The following is a 21,844-nucleotide window of genomic DNA, read 5'->3' as shown; positions in this document are numbered from 1 at the left end:
CATAACATTTCGCAGATTTTTAAAATGTTTTTGTTGGTTTTACTCGGTGTGTTTTATAGACCAAAAATGGTCTATAAATGGTCTATAGGAAAGACCTTACTCTGGAAACATTTAACAAATGCAAAGCATTTTTATCTGTCCTGTGATGGACTGACAACCAGTCCAGGGTGTCTGGTGACTACTGGAGATTGTCACCACTATCCTGCCGCTTTATATCTTAAATAATAAACATGCCTGTGATTTGTTTCCTCTAACTCAGTCCCAAAAAAGGAGGATAATTGTAACAAGAACACACGGGGAGTTGTACTATTTGTCTTCTTGTTCAAATGGAGAAAACAGCTGAGTCAAACAAAAATTGCCAGTTTTTTGTGAACTTCTCTCTTTGGAAAATCCATCATCTGTTCCAGTTCTCTCTTACATCTTTTGGTTCCTCTGATTGGGTTTTTATGTATCGTGTCTAACTTTAGCTCATTCTGCTCCACTAAAAACAACTCTAGACTGAAATGAAAGTGATTTGGTGCTTTAAATAAAACAACAACAACAAAAAAAACATTTTATGTAGGTTAAAACTGATTCAAAGATAAAGTCAGATTTTTAAGGAATTGGTCAAACTTAAAAAGAGAAGGGGAAATATCTGCCTATTCCTTTTGCATTCCAAGCAGTCGGTGCATCTGTGCTTTCCAATTTTATGGGATGCTTGAACGTTGTTCCACATATTAAGTTTTTTGTAGCCCATTCCTTTCAAAACCTCTTTTTTTCCAAAATAAAGAAAGTCCTTGTCTTAGAGTTTAGAAGGTCAGACAGTAAACGAGGCTTTGATACGCCCAAGGAAAATTACAATCAGAGCCCTTTTGTAATAACATTCATTGCACTATTTTTCTCTCTCTGCGTGTCCCCCTCCGCTCTCTCTGCTGCGTAATTCCCTTGGTTTTGCGTCTATAAATACGACTGGGGAAGATGTATAATTTCTAATGAGAAAATGTATCCCTTTGGATTGAAAGCAGGGGTTTTTCCACACCACTGTTTGTTAGGAGGAGAGATGATACCTCAGGCTGTTTTGGCAGTGAGCGGAAGCGGGGGTGGCAGTCGGTGGTAAGAGGAGTCTGACTAGGTCATTGCACATTTGCAAATTAGCATTTCAATCATGCAGGTATGCGGACCATTCAGGCAGAAAATATACATGTTTTTCTAATGCGTGGCATGTAAAGATAAACAAGGCGCAGGGCCTGCCTGTGTGGCTCCTAACTAACAGTAAAGGTGCTCGCATATTCTATTCAGTGTAAATTCACAAAACTCGCTGCGTTGTGTAATAACGGCTATTAGGAGATGACTACAAGATCTGCATTGGGGTGTTTTATTTGGAGGGACTGATGTGACATTTGAATAACTGTATGCTGTCTATGATGGGCATTCTAATAAGCCTGAGCAAACACCTTTCGCCCGTTTCTCCCTGTCTCGGGGGCATTAATATTAAAAAGGACCAAGCTTTAGAACTGCGGATCTACTGTGATTGTTCAATCTGCTCCACGCCTTTACCTGCGACTTCTCATGCAGTGCTGTGCAAATGAGAATCTCCATACCGCCCTGTTTGACCTTTTGGGGTCTATTTTCATGCTCCCAACTATTTTAGAATGCTTGTTTATACAGCTTTGTTTCAATTGACATGTATGCGTGCATACATGTATGCATATTTCACCTTGATGGGTGTGCTGTGTGTGTGTTAGGGCCTCCTCTTCTTCTCTCTCACTCTCTTTTCGGTGCAGTTTCCAGCTCCCTCCTGTAGGACCTATTTTTCTGTGCCAAAAACGAGGTGTTTATACAGAATACTCGGTTTTACATACAGCGCGATCCCCCCTCCGCTCCATCCACCCCTGCACACCCGTTCTCTTCAGGCACTCCGCCGTGTGGTCCCTGTGTGGCGCAGCCACTGAAGACTCTGTGACAAATAGCAATTATATTTGTGTGTTCTTCATGAATCCATCAAGCGCTGGCCTTTTAAAAATGCTCCCCAGATATTTGAGGCTGTCAGCTACTAGTAGCTGGGACCAAATTGGGATGCTGCTTAGACAGTCAAGAACCACTCAGCCCCTAGTTTCCCCTGTGATGTGTGTGACAGCGTGTGTAGGGGAATACCATGTTTTATTCAACTACAAACGTACACCCTCAACAGTTGTTGATGTGCTGGAAATAGGGCAGTTACAAGTCCAATTTGAAGCTTGCGTGTGTGTACGTTGCGTGCGGATGTCCAGCTCTTCCTCCAAAACATGTTGTTCCGGTGCCTGCGGTTGGGCTGTGTTCATTCAGTCATTTCAGGACTCTATTGCTTTCTTAGAAGATTGTTGGACTTATGATTTTTTTTATTTTTTTTTTAACTGAACTTACAGGGATTTGTAAGTTTCACATCTTGGTATTGGCTGTAGTAGGGATAATGTAGATCTTTGCAGACCCAAAAGAAAAAAAAAAACAACAAGTAACTTTAAAGTATCTTTAGATGAAATATCAGACTATATTATTTCAAAACGTATTACCACAAAATGGAATTAGTAGAAACTCGAGTCCCAAGAGTTTTGGTATTTCAGACTCAATGAGGCTTTGCGCCTCATTCATAACCCCAAAAGTCACAAAATACAGATTCCATGAAAACTTTGAACATGTTAAAACTGTCATATCTAAATTACAGGAATGCTGTATTAAATGAGTTATTTGAATAGCAAAAGTATGGCATCAATAATGTCAAAAACAGTTATTTGGTATTGTATATTTCACTGAATTAATGTTCTCTGGAATATTATTATCAATGACAATATGGTTTTGTCAGTCAGGAACAAACAAAAGTGTAAAATGTAATTTCTGCTTTAGTTTCCCATTACTAGACTAAAGTGCACAGCGAAAAGTTTTAATGGAATTCTACAGTTTTTCCTCATTTCTGCTTTTTCTCATTATCTCTTCATTTGTCTCCTGGTGACTGTACGAGTCTGTCATTGCCATCTTTGACAGTATGATCATTATTATGATCAATGATTATGAATATTGCTCCATTGTGTCCATTAATCTCAGTCTCCATTTTCAGCAGGTTAAAAATAAAAGACTGCCACTGTGTGATTACTGTCCAAACCGAGGACCTGCTACCGAATAGCAGAACTCCGCTGAGTTTAGCCACTTCTGTGGAGCTCTGCACTGTGTCTGAAACCCGACTAACCGCTTATGTACTCTAATTTTTACTTGGTGGTTTCTTAATAAGTATTTATACGTAGGCAAATTGGAAGGTTGACTTCCTGCAAAGGGAAGGCAATTATGCCTCCCAGTCTTCTTTGGCTGTTTTTATGCATCGACGTGGGTTTGAATGTGAGGGTCCATGCGGCTGCTTCACTTAAGCTAAATAACGGGAAATGGCTGTTATTAAGCTTATTATGGCACTTTACAAATTGGATAAGAAACTGCTTTGATATAGAGATGAGTTTGTTATATTTTATTCAATACATAAAGCTTTGATATAATCTTTTTTGGTGTCGTATCTGACGTACAGGAGCTTAGTGTCATATGTGGAATAATTAAACATTATTATGTTTAATAATAAACACGGGTTTATTTAATGTGCAGAAGTCTAGAGCCATCACTCATTTTGTTAAATTTGGCTAATTTTAAGTAAATTATGTTCTAAACTGTTTGTGTAAATAAAATGTGTGAAATGGTTTTGTATCCGTCCATTGCTATGTGTTTATCTGAGTTCGGCGCACGTAGTTACCGGGTCCAGTAGGGGGAACTCGGGTGGCTCTTTCCCCAACGACACTCAATTCTGGCTGGATGCTGAAATCCACCTCAACTGTCCTAAATACAGTCCTTGTGATGCAGTGACTGTATTCTGTTGGTTATTGCAATGCAAAACGATGTTATATGTAATATTTACTTTTGGTATTTTGAGATCACAAATGTATGCAAAAAGACCAATGAAGCTCATGTTACATTTAGTCATAATTTTCAACTTCATGTGCAAAATCTTCAGGTAGTTTGATAGTTCTTTAAGTTCCATAAAGCTGGAGGAAAAGTCTTGATTTCCTAATCATAATAAAGAACCAAAAAGGGAGAGAGAAAAAAGACAAAAAAGTTAATATTTGACAGGAATAAAACTTTCTGTGTAATTTGTTCTGGCAAAGGGATTTCCGTTATATTTTATTCCATGAAAACCCAAATACAATAGGAAAATAAAACAATCAGCAATATCACCCATAAAATTATACTTTGATTTTTTTTTTTTCTATGAGCCTTTGGGTTCAAACATGTTTTTCTTTGCAACAAAACACATAATTTCGAATGTGCCGTTAGTTTATTCCTCGATATATAAATAAAAAAATATTCCTCCGTCAGCTCCCAAAGCTTCGCAAACTGTGATAACACTGCGACTGCACACTGTGCTGACACTGATAAACAAGACCAAAATTGACTACATAAGTGGGGGGAAGAATAGGAAAGTTACACTTATTAAAAACGTGTTAAAAGCAGCAACAGATGTACCCTCTTGTGATTCTCCTTGTTAAGAATGATTCAGTCTCTCCATACATTGTCATGGATGGGGTTCTTTTGGCTTTTTGTCTTTCGGAGATGAAAAATCCAACAACCTGGCCTTTAAATCACTGCATAATGAATTCTGTGGTGTGCCATGCAGTTGTCTAATTCAAATTGCATGGAATCCTGATCCCCAAAGTCTGTATTTGTTTATTAAAGCAGCAGGCAGACGCCTGCATGAGGAGAAGGCGAAAGCCCAGAGTGCGCATTTAATTGCTTTGTTTTACATCCACATTCACATCCGGCCTCTCCCAGGGTGATGTGTTGTTAAAAACTGCAAGGCCCCATTCCCACACTCCTGCTCTCTTGTTAACTGTAATTGCACTTGTTGGTGAGCTGACAGAAAGAAAATAAAGATGGAAACAAATTACCAGCATCGCATTAACGTCCATGTGTGCATCCACTTAGGGAAATGTGTGGGGGTTTTTTTGTTTGTTTTTTTTGGGGGGGTGGGGAGGGCATATGGAGGCTTGCAAAGATTTGTTACAACAGCTGGTAAATGTGACAGAATATAAAGTTTAGTTGCAACGATGCCATATAGACAATGCATATAAGGCCTAAAATAAGTAAGAAGGGTTCACTCGGAGAAACTTAAAAAAAAAAAAAAGAGAGATGAATAATTCAGAAAATCTGGCAGCATGTGCACATGTACTGTAGCTCTGATGTGCAGGGAAGCTAAAGCAGGAGTTAACTCCCAGTAGAGCTGAATGTGCAAGGTGTTCCTCTCAGTGAAATGCCACCTCCTTTTTCCTCACTCGCATCCTTCCTTTTCCTTCTTATCAGACAGGTTGCTGTCTCTTGGCTTTCTGCGACTGTCACACACGCACTTAGAAAGTCTGGTTGAGGCCATCTCCGAGCTTTCAGAGGAGAGAAGATCATTACCGTTGCAGACAGCAGCCATTTTACAAATTTGTACACTATCACAGGCTGCCTTTCCTCCTTTTTTTTCTCTTTTTTTTTTTACTCTAATAATCTCTCCGTCTCATGCCGACTTAACTCACCAAGGAGCTGCTGCCACAAATGTGTTTGACTACACAGGTGGCTTTCATGATTCTTTCACATGTGAAGTTGTACGTTTCTGCTCTTCGCTCGCTTTTTCGGGTTTGAAATATTAGTCACACGACTGACATTATCTTGTTAAGAGTGGTGGCAGATAAAGTGCAAGATGCAAGGAGGGCTGAAAGTTTAAGAATTTCCTAAATAGTTTAAGTTCCAGTTTATTTTTTTAAAATTGACAATACCTATTAATAAGCATTGACATGTTAATATATGAGAATATAGCCAGGTGCCTATATTCTCGTCAGCTTTCCTAAATGGCATTGCACATTATTGCTTTAAGTTATTAATGCTAATTAATATGCCCAACGAAAGTTTGAGCCATAGCAACAAAAAAAATGGCTCTATAAAATCAAGAAAACATGCTGTTATAATTCTATTATTGAATGTTGCCTTGCTGATATTAATCACAACTAAGCAATATTTCCCTGACTCCCTACTTTCCTTCATTGAACTGTGATTCAGCATCCAACATCTTGAAGCTCTGTTGAAGACAACAAAGAGCTCAAAATGACATCCTGACATTTTATTTTCAACAGCCCAGCTGCGGTCCGAGTCTGATCTGAAACCAGCGCCTTCTGAGGAGGCAGAGCGAGAGACTGCCAAGGACCAAAATGGCTTTCCCCACAACAGCTCCGGCACGCCCGCAGCGACGAACGCCAACGGAATCCACTCCGGTGTTGGCACCCCCGAGGGCACGAGGACGTGCACCTGCGGCGCCGGCGTTGGGGCGAACGTGGCGGGCAGGTCGGGCCCCGGGAACGCAACAGCAACGCCACAGACAGAGCAGCCCAGGAGGCAGCCGTCCACGCCTGTGTCTCACAGGGTGCAGAGGAAGCTGAAGTCCAGCTTGTCGGTCAACAGTGACAGCAGCAGACGGAGCAAAGGCAGCTCCACGGGCTCGCAGAAACCTCCTTTACCAGAGGGTTAGTAATTGGCACACTGTTGGCAATTAATGATTAAAACGCAGTACTAATTCAAACTAACTTTTCTAACTCCTAATTATATAATTCTGTCTCTTCATCTCAGCTTCTGACAATCCTAATATAATTGTAACTTTGTCAGCAAAGCTTCGAGCAGCAGGGTTTAGTCAGGGAAGGTAAAGGCAATTTAGACGCTAATGATGAAAATCGACCTTATGGCCTGGTTAAACAGTTGGTGTCATTTGGTGTACAGTTTCTCACTCAATATGCCACCAAAATTATTCTAATATTTATAAGAAATTTTGGGGGGAAAAAGAAAGTTTTCTGATTCTAAGTTTATTGGTTTTTGCTTGATGGCAGCATATCAGAAAGTTTATAAAGAAAGCATTGACCTTGTTTGCATAAAATCAACATCCATTTTTCTTCATGTAGGAAAATACAAGCCTCCTGACTTACCAGAGTTCGATAAAAGATCAGATGAGCAAAACCAAAATGGCAGGAAGCTTGGGGCATTTTCTCGGAGGCTCATGAAGTAAAACCCACATCAGCTATCAATAATAAATTCTTACCTTCTCTCACCTTTTAATGATGAAGGTGGCTGACCTCTCGCATTTATCACTCCCGTCAACCAAATGACATCTTATCTCTCTCCCGTGGCTTTTATTTGCGTTAACAATAAGTCAGAGGGTGTGTTGGGCATACGGGAAAGCCATCACTTTTGTCAGGTGAGAGGCTGAGGTGAGTCCAGTAATGAAGGCGGCTGGCCGGTCCTCTTCCGTCAGGGAGATAGGTGCGAGCGTCTAACGAGGCCTGAGAGCACGGGGTGCCTATTATAAGTCGTGACCAACCTTCTTCGGGCCCCTCACACCTCTCTGGGCCCTTTTTGGCTCTCCCCACATCCCATCAGCAACACCTTGGCCCTCATTAGCAGGGCCCTGTTGCTCCCCTCTTCAATCTATTGCGTTTGGTGGCTGTGTGTTCTCTGCCATTTCAGTACGCTTCCCAGGGGATAAGCATATTTTGCTGTTTATTTTGCTTATTTACAGGTCTATTTCGATAAATTGCGTTATGTTAGAGCTTACAGCTAAAGGAAACCCAAGATTCAGTTTCAGAAAATCTGAATATTACTTATTCATGCATAAAAGAAATGATTTTAGTGGAGAAATGTTATTACTCAAGTCACTGATACCCTCCACAAAGATGGTAAATCACAAATGGTTACTGCATAAACTGCATGTTTTGAAAACGGAATCTAACTATATTAATGGATAATTAGGTGGAAGGAAAAATGTGGTTGAAAAAGCCCCACATGCTAGGATAATGGCAGCCTTGAGGATTGTGAAGCAAAATCCATTCATAAGTTTAAGAGGAGATTTACAAGGCTTGTACTTGTTCTGGAGCCAGAACATCCAGAACCACTGCAGATGTATCCACGACAACAGCTACAACTGTTGGGTCGAGGTCACCGCACCTGGAGGAACAGTGGAGAGGGTTAGAATCCAAGTTGCCATGGTACAGTGGTACAGTAATTTATGCAAGTAGCCCTGACCAAGTGTTGAGTGTGTATACTGTAGAGTACATGGATGTACTTTTCTTACTTATTTCTACCACTGTTTTACCTTGCTTTCAAGTTTCGGGATTGTTGAAAAATACTTACATACTGCCCTTTGACCTTTATTGCCTTACCTCTCCATGGCTTGCGTCAGTGACTCAAATCAGCAGCCTTCCCAGGATTGTGTATGTCCTAACTTTACATTTTTGTATTCAAATTGTTTATTCCAAGGCACCTTAGAGCCCTTCTGCACCTGTTGTGGAAAACAGAAATTTTGGGGGGGTTGAACTACTGTACCTGTTAGCTTTAACCATCTAAATTAATCAAAATAAATGCTTGAAATATATCCCTTTGCTGCTCCAAGTTTGATTAAATATAAACTGTAATTTGATGAAACAAAAACAAAAACTTCTGTGATTGGAAGATGATTTTAAAATCGGGCTGTCAGGTCTTTAGTCGATGCATCAGAGCAAAACCCACACAACCAAAAACAAAGGCCGTACCCTCATCCTCAATTCTTCTCAAGTTTAGATAAAATGCAACCACCAGACATGGTCTCGATGTGTCATGTTTTCCACGTCTTAATTGGTGGGAAAAAACAGAGTAGAGGAGGCGCAGGAAATAGAAAACACTAACCGCTCAACAAGTCTCATTACGGCTTTCGCGTGTTGCCTTTTTGAAGATGCCAGAGCTCTCAGTATCAATATGCTCGTTCTCAACTGTTTATTTCCCCCCGGATGGCAGCCAAGCTGTTGTTTGAATGTTTACACGGATTAACATAATCTGTTTGCCTGTGAAATTAGCCTCCTAAACAGCCCCTCTGAACACAGGAAATAAAAGGCGCGAGCTAGCAGAAGCTAGCTCTGGGGACTCTCCCGCTCTGAATGATTCTTGGCACACGCCGTTGGCTCCGGAGCCAACAACCCCGATGCTTCTGAGCAGCCGTTTAGCAGGCTGCCTTTTGCACAGCGGGGTGGGCCGTCTCAACTCGTGTTGTCTGTATATCGGTTCAGATCTCCAAGCTGCTTTGGCCTCGTTCCGAGATTCAGAGTCAACCCCCCTGTTTTTTGTCTTTCTTTTCTATTTCCTCGGCTGTTTTTGCGCCTTGACTCAGTCATACATTATAAAAGGGCCGGCTTTTAAGTCGTATGTGGTGGACCTTCACCATCCGACCCACATGGTCACTGAGGCTCCCTCTCCCGCTTTCTTTTTTTTTTCCCCTCTTTGAGGGTTTCGATGTTTTGCACAGCTTGCCGCTCCGAGGCCCATCCAGCTTGTTTTGTGTCACGCCGCTCCCCTTTATTTTTTTGATGTCAGCTTTCCACACGTCTCTTACTATTTCCTCAGAGACGCCTGGACGCCGATTTTCGGGCTTCATCTCCACCGACTGACATTAAACAGGAGCGTTGTCAATGTGTGCTGCGCTTCAGTCTGTCCGTCGGTTGGCTTCTCTCCGTCTCTGCCCGTCTTTCTCGTGTGTTTTCTCGCCAATCTGTGCCTCACGTCCACCTCTCTTGTGTGCAATGTACGACTCTCCCCTCGTTCCCCTCCCTCCATCTCCTCCTCCTTGCTGGCTTCTGTAAGATCCAGACTAATCGCTGGTGCTGAATTATACATCCAAGTGAATAGCTGAGATGGCTGTCCACTGCTTAATGTCTGTGTACTGTTTTTGTATCATACTCAAAGTCTGCTGTTGCACTGTTGGCATGGCTATACCCTCTGGGTGTTTCAGAGTTTGTTAAGCTGAACTTTAAAGTTTTGAGCTGGTTTCTTCGGAGCCCTTGCAGTTCACTGCCAGTAAACAGGAGAACGAGACACATTTTCTGTCTGCCAAGTTCTCTGGGTGTAGATGCAGCACCCTGCAAAAAATATTTATACCCCTTGAACCTTTTTTCACATTTTGTCATTTTACATTCAGACGTCATTGTACTTATTTTTTTCCCCCGGCTCTTTATAGATGCATCATTTTCACATTTCTTTAAAAAAGTATTTTAAAAAACATAAGTCATGAAATTCAGACAGGACTGCAGCTAACAGATTATTCTGACGATTATATAAACGGATTAACAACATCGGCACATTTTACAGATTAGAAATGCATTAAAAGATGGGATTATTTTACTGAATTTGAACCAGGTGAAGCTAAAACAAGGTGATTTTTTAAATTCTTTTTTTTTTTTTTTTTAATGGCCTGTTTTGAGATCTATGTACTCCAGTTAAGGAAACTGATTTATCATTATTAATCCGATTATCCATGTCAGCCCTAAATTGTTGCAAGTTGCTAAGAGGTACATTTGCAACACAAACTGCATTAAGCAATTATCCTGAGGTATTACTAGTTTCCGTATAACAGATTTTCCCACCTGAGCTGTGGATCTCCAAAACTCCTCCAGAGTCGCCACAGGACGGTTTGCTTTTTGTGTTCTCTCCTTGGTGTGCCAGCTTAGGTTGCACGGTGCACAAACGTTTGATGTTGTTTTAAATTTCTTCATAAACTTTAAGATATTCACAGAACAAATTAATGAGATTAAATTACGCACAGATGTACTCGCACAAATCGTAGTACTTCCGAAGAAAATTTGTTTAATTAGATTTAACTTGGCTTTAACAGAGTAAAGGGGTTGGAAAATTTATGGTCGGCAAACATTATTCAGATTTTTCGTCATTTTAAAAAAAGTAAAATGTATGAACCATATATATAGTTTTCCTTCCACCTCACAGTTTGTATTATGCTCTAGATGTCTGTCACTTAGAAATACCACAGATAAGCCTTAAGCTTTGTAGTTTAATGTGACAAAATGTGGGAAACTTCAAGGGGTGGGAATACTTTGCGAGGTTCTGCGAGTTCTCGTGCGTCTTCCATCACCGCCCGTGTCGAGGCCTCAGATAAGGATAATAAGATGCATTCAAACTTCAGGCGTCCACTCTGACACGTACGCAAGCTCTTCCTCGTTTCATATTCCTCTCGCTATCTTGTTTGTATCAGCCTGCGCTTCTGGTCAGCTCTGCAGCCCTCAGCACTGCAAAATTACAGGAGGAGGGGGGCAAAAAAAAAAAAAGAAATCCTTTCTACTTTGATTAATCAAACATGAACATTCAGTGGGGCTCAGTTCGCCTTCCCTGTTCTGTCCTCCACACTCTGCACCGGGTTTTTTTTTTTTTTTTTCCCCCTCTAACCCAATCAGTAACAGGCACTTCTGACGGCTGGAGATGGGCTGATGAAAGTCATGCAAATGCAGTCTGTTTGTAATGCTATTTTTCCCCGCATCCATCCACATCATGTCTCTTTAACACTCCAAAGCAGTGGCACGGCTCTGAACTCTGATCAAAAAAAAAAAGAGAAACAGCTGCGAGGAGTGTGTGCCAGGTTCACTTACGGAAGGACTTATAGTTCAACAACAGAACTTCTTGGAACTTCTCGAGTGCTGAAGAGAGTTGGATAGCATTTATTTTATGCATTTATACTTTCCGTTTTGATGTATTTATTTTAATATTTTTTAGATTTGTTTCCAGATAGAGAGCATTGCAAATATTTATACCCCTTAAGCCCTTTTAACAATTTGTCAAGTTGTAACCACTGACATTTCTGTGTTTTTTTTAATTGGGATTTTATGCAATAGCTGTAGCAGCGTGGAAAAGTTTGATGTTTTGTTCCAGTATTTTCTGGTTTTGGGTAAGTTTTGAAAAAAATGTGAGGGTGTGTAAAAATATTCCTTTCTTTTAAGTCTCCTCCTTTCCTCCCTTGTGTCCTTCCCCTGTCCCTTGTTCCTTCCAGCCTTTTTATTGCCTTTCCAGCTGCTTAAAAAGCATCCCCACGGCATAATGCTGCCACCACCTCATATTGAACACGGTGGGTTCATCAAATTATCCATTAAATGTCGAAACCGCTTGAATTTGAGAGAATTACTTTGTCCTCACTACTGTGTGTCCTATTGGTCAATACTTTTCAGATTCATGAGCGTTAATGGGCAAATTTGTAACTCAAACAGGGATTCTTGATTGCAGCAACGCAACAAACTGTATCCCTGCCTCACATGCACTAAAAGTGTGAACGGGGAGGTTAAATGTTAATCAGAGGTCTAAGTGTTTTCAGGATTAATTCACCTATTTGGCCGAGTGAGACTCTTCAACATTGATAATCATCTTTGTTTGATCAACCCTACAGCTTGCATGATGATTCCACAATTGCTTAACAGCTCCATTAATAAAAACTGCGGGATAGGAATTATTATTTTTTTATTTTCTTGTTTCTCGCCATTCCTTCCTTCTTAGCTAAAATCACTCGTTAACCACAGACTTGCTGTGTCTCTTCTTTAGGCATGCTTGTCACACTCACTTTTCACTCGTTTTCAACACTTTTTTTTTTTTTTTTAATAAACGAAGTCAGTATTTTACTTTGGTTGTCAACAGAAAAATACTTCAATAAGTTACATAATTTTCTTTTTTTTTGTGTGTGTGTGTGTGTGTGTGTGTGTTTATTCACAACCCCTGTGTCACCTCACCCACCCCACCCCACCTCTTGGCACCCTGCCTGGCTGTGGCTCGCACTCAGATTGCTGCGTTCACTGCATCCTTGCCTGTCTCTTCTGCGAGTTCCTGACGCTCTGCAACATGGTGGTGGCCCAGGCCTCCTGCGGCGCGTGCACCTCCGAGGCCTGCTGCTGTTGCTGCTGCGCCGACGACATGGGCGACGACTGCAACTGCCCCTGTGACATGGACTGTGGCATCATGGACGCCTGCTGCGAGTCGTCGGATTGCCTGGAAATCTGCATGGAGTGCTGCGGCATCTGCTTCCCCACATAGGTTTGCTGGGGCCTCCGTGGCGTGGAATATAAACCTGTGCATCCCAATATATAAATCATCAAAAAGTTCATTTACTTTGATCATTCGAATAAAAGCGCAACAGTTGTCAGATCCATTACGCAAACACTGATATAGTTCTAGCTGCTTTTTGTTATTGTTTAGCGCAAGCAGAAAAATTCTGTTTACTGGAACATCAGACTTGCATACGATCAACAAATAATAGGCAGCAATTCCATTTAATAGTGTTATCAATTAACAATATTGACTCTAACAACAGAGTGTTGAGTCAATGTGGATAAATAGAAGGTTCAGTGGAAGGAAAAAGTGTGATAGAAAAATGGACACAGCACTCATCAATCTTGAGAGGATTACATGGGCCCACAATACCAGCTTTTTTTTTTCCTTTTCTTTTTTTTTTTATTGATGCATAAGTGCAACATAGCATGGAACCATGTCGATGTCGATGTGAAAAAACTCAGATTGTTTTAATAAAAATGTAAAAAAAAAGATTGTTTTAATAGTGACCCCCCAACTCTTCTGCATGGTTAGCTCTGGTCTTTCTAATTCACATCTTGACTTTACCCCTTAGATTCTTTTAAGGATTTAGAGTACTTTTCTAAATAATCAAACAGTTACACCAGGGTCACTCGACCCAGTTTTGGTTTCTTTCCTGTTATGTGCAGGTGTCAAATCCCACTGAAAAATAAAATGGACGCCCACAAAAAGCTTGTCAGCAGAGAGAACCTTAAATCGACTTTGCTTCATAATCTCTTCAAGAGCAAGATTGTCCATTTTACTTGCATCGTTGTTCTACCACACTTTTTCCTTCCACTCAACTTCCAATAAAAAATTGTTGAGTATAGCATCATGTGAACAAAGAGACTCTTTGGGGTTCAAAGGACAGAAATAAATAACTGAAATATATCACTCTGTTTGTAATCAGTCTTTATAGTGAGTTTCATCTTGAATTACAGTTATAAATGAACTTTTGGATGATATTCTACTGTATTAAGATGCACGTCTCATGGAACTGCTACCTTTGAATTCAGCAGAAACAGGGAGGTGTGTGTGAAGGAGTTGGACACTGGGCTCAACACAATAAACAGCCCAGCAAAGACTACAAATAATTCACATTTATGAATGTGTCATGCTTTGTTAGTATGTTAACTAGTACAGAAAAGCATTATCATAGGCAGACTTCAAGCATTTCATTGTTACATAAAGATTGCCGTTCAGTTACATCTTTTTATGCCTCTGTTTAGTCTTATTGGTGATCTAAATGCATTTTGAAGATCTTGTTTCTGTTTTATTTTTTATGCCAAAAGTTGCGATTTTAGTCCAGTCAACACTGTAAACATAAGGGTTTGTGATGGTGAATACATTCCTCATTTCATACTGTAGCCTTGTGGATTTCATTAAAACATTATCTACTGTATAGCAGATGAAACTGGTGAAAATTTTAAGTGTTTCACGACACTTTTCTGCTACCTTCTGACACAAAACCTAAGGGTGTGATCTGGAATAATTGCATTTGCATTTCTATTTTGAGCATTGGGGGGGGGAAGATAGTGGAATGAGCAGCACAAAATTGTTAATAAGCTTCGCAAAAATTATACAAAGTGCTGGAATAATTTTTTTTTTTCTCTGAAGAATCTCATCTCACATCAGATTTGCAAACATTGGAAGACTGTTTTACTGGAAAAAGAAGCACTTTTTAAAAAATAATCATTAAAGAGTCTGACCAACAGAATATTACTCTGTACTGATATATACATGTTCAGCCTTTGTTTTCCTATGTTAGCCTGTAACAAACCTGTTTTGTCACTTGCATATGGTACAACTTTTTTTCACAATGTGTTTGTTTTTGCAATGCATTCTGCATAAATATCAAAAATCACAGATGACTAGAGTTGCCACTTGAGCAGCTTTTGGTTCTCCAGTCATATGAGAATCAAGTGTCACAATAAAATAGTAAACTACTGCAGAGTTAAGCAGTACTCCTCTATTTTCTTCTCTGTATCTCATGATGAGTTTATAGTGAGTCACCAGCAGAGCCATTTCCTGTCTTGGAGATCCGCTTTGATGTTGTTTAAGTGATGACGCTTAACGCCGGCCCTCATTAGCACTGCTTACTAAACGGTCACAAGAAATGTCCCTTTTTAACGCCATCAAAGATGATGTGCCGTCGTGCACGGCTCGTCTTAGCAGCTCAGTGTTATGAGTACACTGGGGGTCGGATGTGCCCCTCTTCGGTGGATAATCTGCGGGAAGTAAACCTCGTTTTCATGTTTGTGACGAGCCCAAACTGCAAATGTGTTACGGGCTACAGAGTGTCAAGAAAACACGACTTAGAAAATGTGAAGAATTCATGTAACAGAAGAAACCTGGTGATATGATGAATTGTTGTAGTACATCTCTGTTATTTTGATGCCTTTTGTTTGTGCATTTCATCCTTGTGTCATTTTTTAGTTTAATAGTTTTTCACATCCTTTGATAACAAGGAGATGGTGACAGAAGGAAGGGCATGGCGATTTAAGTTGGAAGTTGCCTTACACAAACATCCCCAATGTGATTTACTGTTTTTGTATGAGCAACGATGCTAAATTTGAAAATTTCTAACACTTTTTTTTTATTCTGCAAACTGTTGTGACAGGAAAAAAGTAGCAGTTGGAAATATAGGCAACTCCAAAGCATGACATGTCCACTTCTGTGCATCACAGGTAATGGGATGCTTATTGATGTAAAATGAGTTGTCAACTGTGCCAAACACCGCCATTTTGAGTCATTTGGCTCATTTGTCTGAGCTTATTCAACAAAGAAGGCTTTTGCCAAACTGTTCCAGTTTGCTATGGGAACTTTATATATTTTTCAGGCAAAGGGAAAATAAGCAATTCTTCTCTAATAATGGGGACGCATTTACCTTAAAACCCAACAATCACCACATGCAAGAAAAATGGCAAAACCCTTCTGTTTTTAGCCCTAATTGCAGAGCAGGCCTTTTTGTTTCTTTTATTCTGCAAACTGTAGTTTGGCTTGGCAACACCATGTGCCAATTTGGTCTTAACATGCTTTTCAACCAGACAGACATTTCAGCAAACATCAAGTGGATAAACTCCAAAACAAGACTGTAGGGTTCTTACATTAAGATATCCCTGCGCTTCAAATAAATTCATTATTTCAGTCAATGTCTGTATTATGCCAATGTCCTACATTAGAAATAAAAACTTTTCTTATTTTGCTCTTTAGATGCCGTTTACTCCATTTTTATTGGTTCCTCGTGAGATTGCCTCCCACAGTCCTCCTGTTATCTCTGGGAGAATCCTAACATCAACATGGGTACATGCCACACAACATTCTCTGAGGTCTTAGACCTCCTGCTGGTCGGGACAGCAGCCTGACCTTTACCCAACATTACCTCCTATTAACCCCTCAATTAACCTTGAGGCCAGGCCCTCTGGTGGAGAATCTGCACTTTCTATCCTCTCTTTATTTTTGCCTCATCACTTTATGCCCAGATTCGCCCTGACCCCCGAAAATTGCCGTCTTATTTCCCTAATGCGGTAGGGAAAAAATATTTCTGTCCTTAAAGTCTGTAATCATGCAGGGGTTGCACTTTCATTTTTTTTTCTTACTTTGTTCCTTCTTTAAAGTGCAACTCGCAGGCTGAAAATTTCGAAAAACTCCAGGTAGAGTGCGCAATGACCTTTTCACAAAGTCTTCCAGATTTCTGCTCCTCTAATCAATCCCCCTCTGATCGCCTCGCTGTATGCCGGATTGTAATGTCACAATTAGGGCCGCTCCATTGTTTCTGTTTTCCGTCTGGGGAGAAAGCTGGCGCTTCTCTGATCTCAAGGTCATTTCTTTTCACAGTTTTAAATAAATTATTGGCCTTCTCCTCTGTTCATCCACCCATCCATCCACTCCCCCCTACCGCACCCATTCAATTGGTAGATGTGCCGTTTTGGGGGTTTTTTACCAGAAAATGAATGGCTCCCATCCTCAGCTATGAGAATAAATGCTGCTTTTTGTTGTTGGATATGATTAGAAAAATATGGGGAACATTAATGTTGTTTTGCTTCTCTCATTTTTGTATCAGATCTAACATTAAGAATTGTATACTAATAACATAATGATTATGTATAATGTCACTAATTAAACCAAAAAAAGGAGAGGTGACAGTAATGTGTTTCCATCTACTTTCTCTTTTTCTGCCCAGAACATCAATTTGTTTCTGTCAGGAAAATGTGACTAATGCACATTTTAATTATAGTTTTTCAAACCTCGTAGGTCTTTTAATTTAGAAGATCTGTAATAGTCATCATTACCCGCCTACTATAATTGTAATTATTCATTTTGACTTTTTTCTTTTAAATATTGTTTTCAGTTGTTAAAGGTAATAATAGAATAAATGTCAGCATCTTTATGAACTAGCCAAGCACTAGGTAATACAATCAAGATGTTATGAAGTTTGAGTTAGCTCTGAGGTGAGTCTTCAGAGAGCATTTCCCATCATACCAGAGGAGTTACCACAGTGACCAGAGTTTTCTCCAGCTGCAGCAGTTGTTTGTAAAAACTAACCTGAACTGATAATTACTATTTACCACCTTACCAGGCTGTTACTCTATAAAGGGCAGAAAAGAAAACTTGATTGTTTTGAAAATTATATTGCTCTGTGCAATAAGCACTTTAAAAAGTGACAATACAAAACTGTCGTAGGATTTAAATTCCTTTTAATCAGATTCCCAGTTTGATGTCAGACTGAATTTTCTCCTGCTGCATGGAGCATAGAGTAATTTCAGACCACTGCAACACAAAGCAATTCTTCATTTTGTATTTTTTCTTAAAAGAAAACAATGCTACTTCATGCTTTTGGCTAAGCAGCCAATCCATGAACACCATTTTTCGTCCTTGGTGCTGATTGGCTGCAGCCTCAAGAGCGGGGAAAAAGAAATGTTAGTTTCTGCGGTTTTGCTGATGGTTTCCACTGTGTGAACCATCAACATACTGTGAGCTACATTGGAAAGGTCAACTTTTATAAGGAGGGCACTGAAACTTTAAAAAAAAAATTATTTCATTTACTTAAAAGCAATTAGATAAAATTATTCATTTCTTTCTTAGATTTACATTATCTTCATGAAACATCAGCATTTTCACTCAAGGTTTTTCAGATAATGACAAGATGAAACTTCCTGCTTTGGTTTCAAGATATTTAAAACCTCTATTGTACACACAGTCCTATTTTTTATTTTATTTTTTGGTGTCCGTTTTGTGCAGCATTCAGTGCGCTTCCATTTCACTCATTTCAAAAGTTTCGAAAGACTTGACCTGGTTGTTTAGAGTTGCAGCACGACATTAAAATAAGATGAGATGAGTCTTCGGAGAGCTTTGCAAAGGAAAACAAAAAAAAGAAAACAAGCAGAGGCGAGTTCAGCTAATGTCACTTTCAATTAATATCCTCAGGTAGTGGCCCCATTAGCCCTATCACACATGGGCCAGGTTTACAATGCAAATAGGGTCATTACCTGAGAAGCCTAATCGGCTTTGACAAGAGGCCGGAGAAGCCAGCCTTCCTCTCGCGCATATTTGTTTGCTTATTGTTTCTCTTGCACAAATCAACATATGAACTCTATTAGAAGTAAGAACGCAGGCAGGCGTTTTATTTTTTGAATTCTGCTTTGTTAGGAGCTGTCGCACGTCAGCCGAAGTTTGCACGCTCTCTGTAACCAGCAACTCAAATGCAACACTAATAAATTACATCAGTCTGAGAACAAAGTGCCAGAAATGAAAAGTAAATGATTTCCAAGGGAAGGATTTGTCGCTCTTTGTTCCGGAGTCTTCCCAGAAATGCGTCGTGTGATCGCGCTTGCACCTTAAATATTTAAAGACCCCCTTTTGCGGAAGCTTAGTTTGTCGTATTGCGGATGGGCCTCTGACTGCCTCTAATCTCCTTGTTAGCTGGAGGCGTCACAACAGCGACGCAAAGACAACATGTGGCAGATGATTGCGAGACAGGATTCCACCCCAGCCCACTTTCGGGTGGGGCACAGGCAGGTTCAAAGTTTGTGCGCCCCCGAGAAGACGCTTCACGTCAACATCTGCCTGGGAGAAGGAAAAGTGCCGGGAATGAAAGAAGAGTAGAATAAAAAAAAAAACATCTTAGATCAGTTGTTTCCCTGAAAACACCCTCCTGTTTTCTCCCCCCACCTCCCATGTTCCCCAGATACTGCGGCGTCTTCAACCGTACGTGCAGAATGAAGATTTTTTGCTAGGCCTCTGTATTCGCGGTGTGTTTGTGATGAGGGAGCGCTCCGTTTTCTGGATCCTTGCACAGAGAGGGAGGGAAAAATAGCAGGAATTCAGATTGTGGACCTATAAATAAGACATCAGTTCAAAAGTGTGCACTCCCAACTTTTGCCTTTGCCTCCGGAAAGCGACGGAGCGTGGCAGAGGCAAATTGAAAGGGATGGATGGATCAAGAATGCCTCTGTATTTGCTTGTACACACTCCTTGAGCTGTGAATTAGATGTCACCGTAGTTACATGTCATGTGCTGATGTGGACGCGTTTGCAGCGCTTTTGATTGTTTGTTCCGAGCATCACTTAGATAAACAAAGACTTGACTCGCCTCCAGTCATCATCGGGATATTGCGAGTGACTGCCAGGTTGTTTTGGTGGGCGGACTTGCTCTGGTGTGAATTATGTGAGAAAATCACTCAGAAAGCCGTAGGAGTAATTGTTTTGTTCCTTTTTTTCTCAGTGCAAACACAGACCTCGTTGGGTTTTTTGGTTTTTTATTGGAATATTTGCAAAAGACAGCTCATACGTGTGAATTAGAACGAAAAGGATACTTTGTTTTCAAATTGTTTGTCAAAAAATAACAAATGGTTTTCATTTGTATTTAGTCCTCTTTACCCTAAAAATAATTTCAGGAAATCTGACTTTTATGGAAGAGTGGCAAGAAGAAAGTCATGAGAAGTTCACTTTAAAGTTTTCCACATCATGTAGGGGAATGGTTAAACATGTGGAATAAAGTGTTCTGGTTGGATAAAGTTAAAATGAAGCTTTTAAAGCAAGGTGCAAAGTGCTATGTGTGGCATACAACTATCGCCACTGCTCTAATACACGATTCCCTGGTATTAAATTGCCTTTTTAATGTTTAATGTCTTTTAATTAAAAAAGGCCTAGTCAAAGTCCACACCAAAATTCTATTGAGAATCTGTGGCAGGACTTAAAAATGTATGCTCACAAATGCTATTTTGTTCAGGTCGTCTATTTTATGAAGATGAATGAGTAAAAAGTTTAAGTGAAGAGACCTGCAACAGCAGAAAGAGGAGATCCTACAAATGCTGTATTTATATTTGTGCTTGGAACATATTCGTATTAAATCCACATGACTGACAGGAAAACACATCCGTGAGTACAACAAAAATATTTCACAGAGCAATTTTTTTTTTTTTTCAGGTCGGTTCAACAGAGCCTTTACTTTGACTCTTGAAATTTTTTTTCCCCCCGCTAACACACTAACACATAAACAGAAAAGGGTATCACCTGTTTGCATTTTGTCAGATCTTTGAAAACATTTCCCTGCCTAGCAGCACATCTCAAACAGCGACTGTTATTACGCCTGTCTCAGCAAGCCACCTAACGACGACAACAACACAGCGGCAGCAATAAAGGCCCCAGATGTTTCGCCTCGGCGTGTTTATTTACCTGTCATGTTCCCCTAATTGTTTCGTCTGCTGCAAATAAACACGTCGCCTGTTGCATCTCTGTTTGCACGCCGTTCGCCAACAAACAGGCTCGGTGGCAGGTTGTTTGTGATGATATGTGGCGCGTGCAGAAGGGATTAAAAGAAAAGGTGACTCCACGCCGGCGCTGTGATTTGTACGCATGCCAGAGGGAATGGGATTCATGGAGGAGGGACGGGGGGGGGGGGTTAAGGTGTGCACGCAGGCAACATCTGCTGAGATTCTTTTGCACAATAAAAAAAATTCTTAAGCTGTATATTACACCTGTACTCTGAAGATTTACAGCTAGAGCTGCCCTTTCATGGAGACATTTGATTTTAAATTAGGCTTTACGAGCTTAGGAAAGAAAGACTCCGAAACATTGCAGCATCTTCCTCAGTTACTTTAATCACACACGTATACAAACCAGTATCTACCGTCGTCTAGGCCTCACTTTTTGTTCCGAACTGGCTTCAGAACCTTAAGGTCTGCAGATATTTTTGTCTGCCTAACACTTACAAGGTGTCAATGCTGTATTTTATTTATTTATTTTTGGTAACTCTGACATCAACTAAATACAGAACCAGTATTGCAGATACTGATACCTTTTATTTCAGTTTGATGCATCATCAAACTTGTGACCTTTTGGTGTTTTTGTTGTTTTTCTTTTGCGTTATTTTGTTCAAATCTCTGAGAGAATCTGTGTCTGGAAAATACTTATTATATTATCAATATTTTCAATCGATTTGCCCACAATTACTGGCAACCAATCCAAACGAATTCACTTACAATAAGTTTAAACTTAAAAAAAAAAAGATGGAGCTCTTTTTTTCTTTTCATTTCTTTCAGTATTGCCAAGTTTAACTTTCAGTGTGTAAATAATCCTTCACTCTGTAAAACAATGATCTTTAAGTTTTGTTTAAATGGCTGTCTAAAATTTCCCAGACTAGTGGGCAGCAACAGTTGCTTCACACAAGTCATTTTCTACTGTTTGCTATCTAAATTAAGATTTGTTATGTTTTGGGTTATTTTTACTCGTCACACCAAGTCCTGATTACTGCATGACTTGTGAAAACAAGAAACAACTTAAATAGAAACTGTCTGATAATATTATAGGCCAAAAAGGCTTAAAACAACACATCCTGCTCTGACATAAAGAAACATAATTGACATCCATCAGTTTGGAAATCCATGCGAAGCCATTTGTAAGACTGTGATAAT

The 21,844-nt window shown here is 40.1% G+C and overlaps 1 protein-coding gene across 2 annotated transcripts in view; it reads left to right on the top strand.

Annotated features, from left to right (window-relative positions):
* The window catches only part of mdfic (MyoD family inhibitor domain containing), a 28,853-nt gene extending 12,391 nt beyond the window's left edge, over positions 1 to 16,462 (top strand). For both annotated transcript variants that reach the window (XM_032589785.1, XM_032589784.1), the window contains exons 4-5: positions 6,159 to 6,545; positions 12,647 to 16,462. In XM_032589785.1, the coding sequence (XP_032445676.1) occupies positions 6,159 to 6,545; positions 12,647 to 12,897 (638 nt within the window). In that variant the 3' untranslated portion in view covers positions 12,898 to 16,462. The remainder of the gene's footprint in view (positions 1 to 6,158; positions 6,546 to 12,646) is intronic.
* Positions 16,463 to 21,844: the final 5,382 nt, after the last annotated feature.

Source organism: Xiphophorus hellerii, chromosome 17 (assembly GCF_003331165.1).
Source record: "Xiphophorus hellerii strain 12219 chromosome 17, Xiphophorus_hellerii-4.1, whole genome shotgun sequence".
Lineage (NCBI taxonomy): Eukaryota > Metazoa > Chordata > Actinopteri > Cyprinodontiformes > Poeciliidae > Xiphophorus > Xiphophorus hellerii.
This window is presented reverse-complemented; position numbering and strand designations above follow the sequence as displayed.